The sequence below is a fragment of the Zophobas morio genome, unplaced genomic scaffold, assembly GCF_036711695.1.
Source record: "Zophobas morio isolate AGI-343-1 ecotype UQ-CSIRO unplaced genomic scaffold, CSIRO_AGI_Zmor_V1 ptg000008l, whole genome shotgun sequence".
Taxonomy (NCBI): Eukaryota; Metazoa; Arthropoda; class Insecta; order Coleoptera; family Tenebrionidae; genus Zophobas; species Zophobas morio.
In genome coordinates, this window is record NW_026972113.1 from 13,238,892 (window position 1) to 13,250,925 (window position 12,034).

At 27.8% G+C, this 12,034-nt stretch overlaps 1 protein-coding gene across 2 annotated transcripts in view; it reads right to left on the reverse strand.

Moving 5' to 3' along the window:
* Gaba-b-r1 (metabotropic GABA-B receptor subtype 1) overlaps positions 1 to 12,034 on the reverse strand; it is a 237,871-nt gene that overhangs the window by 89,284 nt on the left and 136,553 nt on the right. For both annotated transcript variants that reach the window (XM_064050983.1, XM_064050982.1), the window contains exon 3: positions 6,186 to 6,320. In XM_064050983.1, coding sequence (XP_063907053.1) covers positions 6,186 to 6,320 — 135 coding nt within the window. The remainder of the gene's footprint in view (positions 1 to 6,185; positions 6,321 to 12,034) is intronic.

Below are 12,034 nucleotides of genomic sequence, written 5' to 3' on the forward strand. Positions count from 1 at the left end.
AAATTGAAAAATTAAAAATAGAAAATGAAAACTGGAATAACATCCAAAAATTGAAAAATTAAAATTTGAAAACTCGTGAAATTACAAATCGAAAAATTGACTAAACAAAAGAAAAAAATTAAAAAATGAAGAATTGCAAATCAAAAAATTGAAAAAAGAAAAATCGAAAAATCAAAAAATTCAAAAATAGGACTATTGAAAAACCAAAAAATTGTAAAAATAAAGAAAAAAAAACCTTCATTAAAAATTGCAAATCGAAAAATTGGAGAAATGAAAAAATGAAAAGCGATAAATTGAAAAATTAAAAATCAAAAAATTGAAAAGTGGAATAAATTGATGAAAAATAGTAAAAACCAATAACTGAAAAATCGAAAATTCTAGAAATTATAATTATTCTTGCATATTTGAAATGAAAACTAGAAAAATTTCAAATCAAAAAGTGAAAAAATAAAAAATTGAAAAATCGAGAAACTGAAAAATCTATAATTGAGCAAATCGAAAAATTGCAAAATCTGAAAGTTGAAACTCCGAAAAGTTGGAAATTCGAAAAATTAAAAAATTAAAAAATGAAAACTCGATCTTAAAACTGAATAAACAAACGAAAAAAATTAAAAATTATTGAAAAATTGCGAATCGAAAAATTAAAAAATCAAAAAATTGGAAAAATAAAGAAAACAAAGAACCGAAACGAAAAATTGCGGATACAAAAAACTGAAAAACAATTTTAAAATGGAAACATTGAATGATCGAATAATTGAAACATTAAAAATTGTAAATTCGGGAAACTCAAACCCAAACATTGCAAAATCAAAAAATAAAAAAATTTAAAAGCTGGAAAATTGAAAAACCAAGAAATTTAAACTAGAAAACTTGCAAAATTCCAAATCGAAAAACTGATCAAACAAAAAAAAAAGACAAATACTTTTTCATTGAAAAAATTTAAAAATTGAAAAGTCGAATAGTTGTCTAATTTTATCTTTCTCGAATTTTAGTTTTTTCATGTTTCAGTTCTTAATTTTTTCCGTTCTTCAATTTGCAATTTTTCCATTTTTTCTAATTCCAAAAATTAAAAAATCGAATAATTAAAAATCGAAAAACTGAAAAACCAAAAATTACAAAATCGAAAAAATGTATGAATCAAAACATTGGAAGGAAGAAAAAACGAATCAAATCGAAAAATGATAAAATTGTCAAAATTGTGAAGTCGAAAAATTGAGAAATTAAATATGGAGAAATTGAAAAATTAAAAATAGAAAATGAAAACTGGAATAACATCCAAAAATTGAAAAATTAAAAACCGAAAACTAGTGAAATTACAAATCGAATAATTGACTAAACAAAAGAAAAAACGTTAAAAATTGAAGAATTGCAAATCAAAAAATTGAAAAAAGAAAAATCTGAAAAACAAAAAATTCCAAAATAGGACTATCGAAAAACCAAAAAATTGTAAAAATAAAGAAAAAAAAAACCTTGACGAAAAATTGGAGAAATGAAAAAATGAAAAGCGATAAATTGAAAAATTAAAAATCAAAAAATGGAAAAGTGGAATAAATTGATGAAAAATAGTAAAAACCAATCACTGAAAAATACAAAAATTCTAGAAATTATAATTATTCTTACATATTTAAAATGAAAACTAGAAAAATTTCAAAACAAAAAGTGAAGAAACACAAAATTGAAAAATCGAGAAACTGAAAAATCTATAATTGAAAAATTTAAAACCGAAAAATTGCAAAATCTGAAAGTTAAAACCCCGAAAAGTTGGAAATTCGAAAAATTTAAAAATTTAAAAATGAAAACTCGATCTTAAGACTGAATAAACAAATTAAAAAAAATGAAAAATTATTGAAAAATTGCGAATCGAAAAATTAAAAAATCAAAAAATTGGAAAAATAAAGAAAACAAAGAACCGAAACGAAAAATTGCTAATACAAAACTGAAAAACAATTTTAAAATGGAAACATTGAGTAATCGAATAATTGAAACATTAAAAATTGTAAATTCGGGAAACTCAAACCCAAACATTGCAAAATCAAAAAATAAAAAAAATTAAAAACTGGAAAATTGAAAACCCAAGAAATTTAAACTAGAAAACTTGCAAAATTCCAAATCGAAAAACTGATCAAACAAAAAAAAAAGACAAATACTTTTTCATTGAAAAAATTTTAAAATTGAAAAGTCGAATAGTTGTCTAATTTTATCTTTCTCGAATTTTAGTTTTTTCATGTTTCAGTTCTTAATTTTTTCCGTTCTTCAATTTGCAATTTTTCCATTTTTTCTAATTCCAAAAATTAAAAAATCGAATAATTAAAAATCGAAAAACTGAAAAACCAAAAATTACAAAATCGAAAAAATGTATGAATCAAAACATTGGAAGGAAGAAAAAACGAATCAAATCGAAAAATGATAAAATTGTCAAAATTGTGAAGTCGAAAAATTGAGAAATTAAATATGGAGAAATTGAAAAATTAAAAATAGAAAATGAAAACTGGAATAACATCCAAAAATTGAAAAATTAAAAACCGAAAACTAGTGAAATTACAAATCGAATAATTGACTAAACAAAAGAAAAAACGTTAAAAATTGAAGAATTGCAAATCAAAAAATTGAAAAAAGAAAAATCTGAAAAACAAAAAATTCCAAAATAGGACTATCGAAAAACCAAAAAATTGTAAAAATAAAGAAAAAAAAAACCTTGACGAAAAATTGGAGAAATGAAAAAATGAAAAGCGATAAATTGAAAAATTAAAAATCAAAAAATGGAAAAGTGGAATAAATTGATGAAAAATAGTAAAAACCAATCACTGAAAAATACAAAAATTCTAGAAATTATAATTATTCTTACATATTTAAAATGAAAACTAGAAAAATTTCAAAACAAAAAGTGAAGAAACACAAAATTGAAAAATCGAGAAACTGAAAAATCTATAATTGAAAAATTTAAAACCGAAAAATTGCAAAATCTGAAAGTTAAAACCCCGAAAAGTTGGAAATTCGAAAAATTTAAAAATTTAAAAATGAAAACTCGATCTTAAGACTGAATAAACAAATTAAAAAAAATGAAAAATTATTGAAAAATTGCGAATCGAAAAATTAAAAAATCAAAAAATTGGAAAAATAAAGAAAACAAAGAACCGAAACGAAAAATTGCGGATACAAAAAACTGAAAAACAATTTTAAAATGGAAACATTGAATGATCGAATAATTGAAACATTAAAAATTGTAAATTCGGGAAACTCAAACCCAAACATTGCAAAATCAAAAAATAAAAAAATTTAAAAGTTGGAAAATTGAAAAACCAAGAAATTTAAACTAGAAAACTTGCAAAATTCCAAATCGAAAAACTGATCAAACAAAAAAAAAAGACAAATACTTTTTCATTGAAAAAATTTAAAAATTGAAAAGTCGAATAGTTGTCTAATTTTATGTTTCTCGAATTTTAGTTTTTTCATGTTTCAGTTCTTAATTTTTTCCGTTCTTCAATTTGCAATTTTTCCATTTTTTCTAATTCCAAAAATTAAAAAATCGAATAATTAAAAATCGAAAAACTGAAAAACCAAAAATTACAAAATCGAAAAAATGTATGAATCAAAACATTGGAAGGAAGAAAAAACGAATCAAATCGAAAAATGATAAAATTGTCAAAATTGTGAAGTCGAAAAATTGAGAAATTAAATATGGAGAAATTGAAAAATTAAAAATAGAAAATGAAAACTGGAATAACATCCAAAAATTGAAAAATTAAAAACCGAAAACTAGTGAAATTACAAATCGAATAATTGACTAAACAAAAGAAAAAACGTTAAAAATTGAAGAATTGCAAATCAAAAAATTGAAAAAAGAAAAATCTGAAAAACAAAAAATTCCAAAATAGGACTATCGAAAAACCAAAAAATTGTAAAAATAAAGAAAAAAAAAACCTTGACGAAAAATTGGAGAAATGAAAAAATGAAAAGCGATAAATTGAAAAATTAAAAATCAAAAAATGGAAAAGTGGAATAAATTGATGAAAAATAGTAAAAACCAATCACTGAAAAATACAAAAATTCTAGAAATTATAATTATTCTTACATATTTAAAATGAAAACTAGAAAAATTTCAAAACAAAAAGTGAAGAAACACAAAATTGAAAAATCGAGAAACTGAAAAATCTATAATTGAAAAATTTAAAACCGAAAAATTGCAAAATCTGAAAGTTAAAACCCCGAAAAGTTGGAAATTCGAAAAATTTAAAAATTTAAAAATGAAAACTCGATCTTAAGACTGAATAAACAAACTAAAAAAAATGAAAAATTATTGAAAAATTGCGAATCGAAAAATTAAAAAATCAAAAAATTGGAAAAATAAAGAAAACAAAGAACCGAAACGAAAAATTGCTAATACAAAACTGAAAAACAATTTTAAAATGGAAACATTGAGTAATCGAATAATTGAAACATTAAAAATTGTAAATTCGGGAAACTCAAACCCAAACATTGCAAAATCAAAAAATAAAAAAAATTAAAAACTGGAAAATTGAAAACCCAAGAAATTTAAACTAGAAAACTTGCAAAATTCCAAATCGAAAAACTGATCAAACAAAAAAAAAAGACAAATACTTTTTCATTGAAAAAATTTAAAAATTGAAAAGTCGAATAGTTGTCTAATTTTATCTTTCTCGAATTTTAGTTTTTTCATGTTTCAGTTCTTAATTTTTTCCGTTCTTCAATTTGCAATTTTTCCATTTTTTCTAATTCCAAAAATTAAAAAATCGAAGAATTAAAAATCGAAAAACTGAAAAACCAAAAATTACAAAATCGAAAAAATGTATGAATCAAAACATTGGAAGGAAGAAAAAACGAATCAAATCGAAAAATGATAAAATTGTCAAAATTGTGAAGTCGAAAAATTGAGAAATTAAATATGGAGAAATTGAAAAATTAAAAATAGAAAATGAAAACTGGAATAACATCCAAAAATTGAAAAATTAAAAACCGAAAACTAGTGAAATTACAAATCGAATAATTGACTAAACAAAAGAAAAAACGTTAAAAATTGAAGAATTGCAAATCAAAAAATAGAAAAAAGAAAAATCTGAAAAACAAAAAATTCCAAAATAGGACTATCGAAAAACCAAAAAATTGTAAAAATAAAGAAAAAAAAAAACCTTGACGAAAAATTGGAGAAATGAAAAAATGAAAAGCGATAAATTGAAAAATTAAAAATCAAAAAATGGAAAAGTGGAATAAATTGATGAAAAATAGTAAAAACCAATCACTGAAAAATACAAAAATTCTAGAAATTTAAATTATTCTTACATATTTAAAATGAAAACTAGAAAAATTTCAAAATAAAAAGTGAAGAAACACAAAATTGAAAAATCGAGGAACTGAAAAATCTATAATTGAAAAATTTAAAACCGAAAAATTGCAAAATCTGAAAGTTAAAACTCCGAAAAGTTGGAAATTCGAAAAATTTAAAAATTTAAAAATGAAAACTCGATCTTAAGACTGAATAAACAAACTAAAAAAATGTAAAATTATTGAAAAATTGCGAATCGAAAAATTAAAAAATCAAAAAATTGGAAAAATAAAGAAAAGAAAGAACCGAAACGAAAAATTGCTAATACAAAACTGAAAAACAATTTTAAAATGGAAACATTGAGTAATCGAATAATTGAAACATTAAAAATTGTAAATTCGGGAAACTCAAAGCCAAACATTGCAAAATCAAAAAATAAAAAAATTTAAAAGGTGGAAAATTGAAAAACCAAGAAATTTAAACTAGAAAACTTGCAAAATTCCAAATCGAAAAACTGATCAAACAAAAAAAAAAAGACAAATACAATATAGAGGTTATCAGAAAACAAAAATCGAAAAAAATTCTTCCTTCGACCAATTTTAAGAACAGGTTACCCAATATTCAGAATATTTTGTTCGATTGTGACTTAATTAATAATCATCTTAGTCCCATTTTGAAGAGGCAAATTCATTCAAATGAAACTAATTTCTACGTGACATTCTTTCGATGTTTAAACATAAACACTTGAACTTAAGCTTGTTATTAGTGCTGAGAGTACATTCTCTCCCTTGGACTATCTACTTTAAACATACAGAAGCGGGATTTGTTGGATTATATTCCAAGGAGTGAAATTCCGTCGCAATAACCTTCGACCACTAAAATCCGGCCCTCACTCCACACTTACCACAATCAGGTTCCACATTTTGGCGGCCTCGGCCACGGTGGTGCAGACGGTGCTGCAGCCGGCAAGTAGCATCAGCTTCTGGGGCTGGTTGTAAAGCAGATTATACATGACGCTGGCGCCCAGGCCGGGTTCACACTGAAAATTTACATACATTAGAGGCGGCCCTTCGACACCGATCCCGTATGCAAAGCATGAAAAAATCAACAAAGACACGACCGCGCCGATCGCATTCGACTTTCATGCGGTCAGGCCGTGGCAAAAGGGCGCTTTTCCTCCCGTCACAAGAATTCGATGCGATGACGAATGCCCGTTAATTAACGAATATTGGATGAGCATTACTTTTTGTTTGTTTCCATTTTCGACGTTGGCATTCGTTGCTTGTCTCCCAGCTAACTGGAATAAATTAATTAGCTAATTAATTGCGTGCTTCTTTCGTGGAGGCAACGAGAGATAAACATTTTTGCTACCGGTTCGAGCGAGGGGAGTTTATTTTCGATTCGTGCGTATGCGGAGGCAATTAGCATATTTTTCGAGATGTTTGTTTGAGTAGGGTTGTTATACTTGCTAGGTAAATACAGTGGCGTAACTACCGGTGTTCCATGTGTTCGCCGGAACACGGGCCCGCTGCTTCAAGGGGCCCGGTCCGGTCACACGAACATTTTTTTTTTATTAGATTTTTTATATTATTGCCCGAATTACATCCTGAAATAAAAAATTTGAAAATGTGTGGTAATCCCAGGATCGATGGTTCATTGTTATTTACTCGGGTTTTAGCGACCGGCACCGGCGGTCGAAAATGCATCAGCATCTGTTTCTAATAAACCTGCCACAGTGTCGCAATCCCATTGTGGCAAATCTAACACCCCATGTAGTAAATTACCAATCTTTATCCGACAAAAGTATGACTAATTTATGATGCAAGACAATAAAATACTTAAATTTTGTCCTCAGATCTACAGTGAAACTTCATGCTGTAACAAGACGTAAAAAAAAATTCAGTTTCAGTTGAGTTTTATGAACACTTTCGTATTTTCAAATAGTATATTATTAGCCAAGGTTGCAGAGCCAAGCATTCTAGACCGAGCGCAAATTAGAACCCGAGACGCGCAGCGTCGAGGGCTCTAAGTGCGAGGTCTAGAAGTGGCTTTGCAACCGTGGTTAATATACTATTTTTTTCACTAGTAGAAACCATAAGACAATAAACTGAAAAATAAACGTTCAATTTTTTGACACAACATGATTTTGTTTTGATTTCTAATCAAACTTAATCTAAATCTTCAACACAAAGAAAACCGTTTATATTTGTCGCTGAGTTAATCATTTTATCTTGTACCATCTACCAACTACCATGCGTATACTCAAGTAATGTTTGTAGCACACATTTGTTCATTTTTTAAGAAATAATCACATCAAACATTGCGTACATAACCTCAATTTTTCTTTTTGAACCGGTGGTAGCAAAAGTTGAATTTGCTACCACTAAATGAGTCGACATTTGCATGCGTCCAGGCTGCTAGTGAAAAAACTATTTTAATTTTGTACTAGTGGTGCTCTTTTGGAATAATAAAATATTTCTGATGTATGCTACAACTAATTTTTTAAGTAGAAAAAAAACTGGACTGGGAAATTATTACAGAATGACCTACCTGCACTAGTTTCACTGAAATTATCACAGCATGTTTCACTTTTCTTACAATACCTCTTTCGGTTTTTTCACCGGAAAGATCTTTTTGGAAATTAAAAATGACTAAAATTTTTTTAAGAAACACAATGGGCCTATCCAGATTATCTTCACTGAATCTCTCAATTGGAAATCAAATTGGTAGAAGCTTGGATGTGTAAAATTTTGTATCAACTTGTGCCCATTGGAAAGCAAGAAGAAAACAATTTTGAGATTAAAAAAAAAATATTTTTGTGTTGGATAGTCCATTTGTCGAGGAAGGTTATAGGCTATATAACATTAATAGAAGCGGAGCAGCAATGAAAAATATCGGAAAAACAGGAAAATTATTCCTCCTTTGACAGCTTCCGTTGCTTACGCTGCTTAAACAGTTAAAGTTACATAAAAATCCTGTATGATGGAATTGTTCCCTGCTAAAAGTTCTAAAAAAAAAGTCCGCGACAGCATATGTCTATCTTTTAAGGTCGACTCAGTATAACCTTTTATATGTTAATGAAATTTGTTCTAAAATAACACTAGTTTATAAGGTTTTATATCCAAAGACAAAAATAGTTTAATCTAAAGGATTTGGGTTCGGGAAATTCAAATCTGAAAACAGAAAAAATCCATCACGTCAGGTTTTTGAGATATTTATATAAACATACCCCGGATTTTTTTTCTTTTATACAACTCTTATAACTTTTTTATTTTTAAATATATATGAACATATAGTTCTTTAAGCAAATTTGTATCATTTTAAAAGACCATTTAGGTAAATAAATAACATGAGTGTCAATTTTTCAAGCTACTAGATTGTCATCAATGTGTTATTTAAAATTTTTCAAGTATTGATTTTAGAATAATTGGTTGCTTTTGACTTATCTACGGGAAGTGATAATAAAAATGTGAGGTTGACCTCACAAAGATCTTTTAAAATGATACAAATTAGCTCAAAGAAATACAGGTTTATCTATAAGAATAAAGAAGTTACAGGGGTTGTATCAAATAAAAGCACCACCCAGTATATATTATAAACATTATGACTGAAAATTAAAAATGGTTAACACTGACGTTCTTTTATTGGCAGTACTGTCTTTTTCCCTTATAATAGACCAACAGTAACACATTTTCGTCCCAAAAACCTTTATACATTCATTTTAAGCATATTTGAACAGGTCTTCTCGCTTTAGGTACTATAATTTTACCACAAATGTAACAAAACTGATTTGCACTTACTTTCCACGATCTCGAAGACATTTTTTATGCGACAATTGTGCATTAACATGAATCAGTTTAACACAAACGTGAAGGTAAAGCAAAGTTCATTATTTTGGATTTATGAGAAAACCTGACGTGATAAGGATTATCCGTTTTTGGATTTGTTATCAGTAAGTAATTTAGAAGTAAAAAATATTTTTTTTATTTTTGGATACGAAAAAAAGTTTAAATTTGTAAACTAGTGTAATCTAATATAAAATTCTGGTGTCACATTATTTGTAATCAAACTCCTCCGAAACACCTTGACCGATTTTTATGAAATTTTTTGTGTATATTCGGTAGGTCTAGTAAACTATTTTTTATACCCCTAAGTGATAAAGGTGGCCCACCAAGTTTTTTTTTATTTTTTAGACAACATTTTTTATTTTAATTTTTTTAAGATTTGGCATTAAAAATACATATAACTCTAAATTTTGACCCTTCTACCACCAACCCCCATTTTTTAATAACGATATGGGTATCTTTGCTTTCATCCACAGATGTGCAATAGCGTTGCAAGATTGCTATTGAATATAATCATTGTCGTACGATAAATTTTTATAATTTAATCTTTATATACAGCCTGTTATTGAAAGGTACGTACAAAATAAAATCGGCAATTGGTCTCGAAGTATGGGTGCTAAAAGTTAAAAGAACTTCAGGTAAAAGTGTTCACCTTTTAGAGATAAAAATTGTTAAAATTTATGTCCAAATTCGTTGTACGCCTCTGATAAAAAGATCATCTTTCGTTTCTATAGCAACATTTAGTTTTGACAAAAGTTTTATTGTTACAGTTGCTAGGATTTACTAAAATAAATTAATTTTACCTATTTATCCTTCAGTAGTGTCTAAAAAGGTTGGATAAGGGTTAATTTTCCCCTTATAAATTTGATAACACAAAATAAGTTGTTGCGACTTCTTAGACTTCGCGAAGAACTGTCCATTTTGTTGTACGTACCTTTCAATAACACCCTGTATAAAAGGCAATGTCCCGACTGACATATCAACGCCCAGCCCAAACCGCTAACGATAGAAAGTTGAAATTTGGAGAGAATGTTCATTTTATACTGGAGACATCGTTTAAGAAGGGATTTCTCGAAATTCATCCCCTAAGGGGGTTGAAAAGAGGTGATAATATTTGTATAGGACCAATATATCTACTGTAAATTTAGATTGTTACGTGAAACCTGGTACATTTTAATTCTCTTCAATACAAATAAGGAAATACGTATTTAAGCATTTTCGGAGATTCGACCCTTAAGGGGGTGAAAAGTGGTGTCTAAGTTTGGGCGGATAAGTTAGTATAGGAACAATATTTCTACTATAAACTGAAATTTTTACGTGAAACTTGCTATTAATGTTCTTCAACACAAATAATGAAACCCGTCTTTAAACATTTTCTAAAATTCAACCCCTAAGAGGGTGAAATATGGTGGCTAGATTTGTGTGGGAATATTTCTATTGCAAATTTAAAATTTTACGTGAAACTTGGCACTAATTGTCGCCAACACAAATAACGAAACACGTATTTAAGCATTTTCCGGGATTCAACCCCTAAGGGGGTGAAAAGTACTGGCTAACTTTGTGCGGAAAAAATGTTTCCATTGTAAAATTAAATTTTCACGTGAAACTTGGTATTAGTGCTGTTAAACACAAATAATGAAACACTATTTAAGCATTTTCCGAGATTCAACCCCTAAGGGTGTGAAAAGTGGTGGCTAATTTTGTATCCGAAAAATATTTCTATTGTAAATTTTGAGGTGATGTTTATTTAAAACTTGGTATTAATGCTCTTCAACACAAATAACGAAACACGTATTTAAGCATTTTCGGAGATTCGACCCCAAAGAGGGTGAAAAGTGGTGTCTAAGTTTGGGCGGCTAAGTTTGTATAGGAACAATATTTCTACTATAAATTGAAATTTTTACGTGAAGCTTGGTATTAATGTTCTTCAACATAAATAATGAAACCGGTGTTTAAGCATTTTCTAAAATTCAACCTCTAAGGGGGTGAAATGTGGAGGCTAAGTTTGTATGGGAAAATATTTCTATTGTACGTATATTTACATTTTTACGTGAAACTTGGTAATAATGCTCTTCAACACAAGTAATGAAACACGTATTTAAACATTTTCCGAGATTCAACCCCTAAGGGGGTGAAAAGTGGTGGCTAACTTTATATCGGAAAATTATTTCTATTGTAAATTTTTGACATGGAATTTAGTATTAATGCATAGTGGAACACGTAATTAAGCATTTTCCGAAATTCAACCCCAAAGGGGGTGAAAAGTATTGGTTAAGTTTGTATAGGAAAAGTGAAAAGTATTTCTACTGTAAATTTAAATTTTTGCGTGAAACTTGATATTAAATTAATGCTCTTCGACACAAATAATGAAACACATATTTAAACATTTTCTGAGATTCAACCCCTAAGGGGGTAAAAAAGGTGTGGCTAAGTTTGTACGAGAAAAATATGTTTATGGTGATGTTTACTTAAAACTTGGTATGAATGCTCTTCTGCACTAATAATAAAACACGTAATTAAGCATTTTTTCCAGATTCAACCCCTAAGGGGGTGAAATATGATGGCTAGATTTGTGTGGGAATATTTCTATTGTAAATTTAAATTTTTACGTGAAACTTGGCATTAATTGTCTCCAACACAAATAATGAAACACGTATTTAAGCATTTTGCGAAATTCAACCCTCAAGGAGGTGAAAAGTGCTGGCTAAGATTGTATGGGAAAAATATTTGTAAATTTAAATTTCTACGTGAAAATTGGTATGAATGGTCTTCAATACAAATAATGAAGCACGTATTTAATTATTTTCCGAGATTCAACCTCTAAGGGGGTGAAAAGTGGTGGCGAAATTTGTATGGGAAAAATATTTCTACTGTAAATTTAAATTTTTACGGGGGACTAGGTATTAAT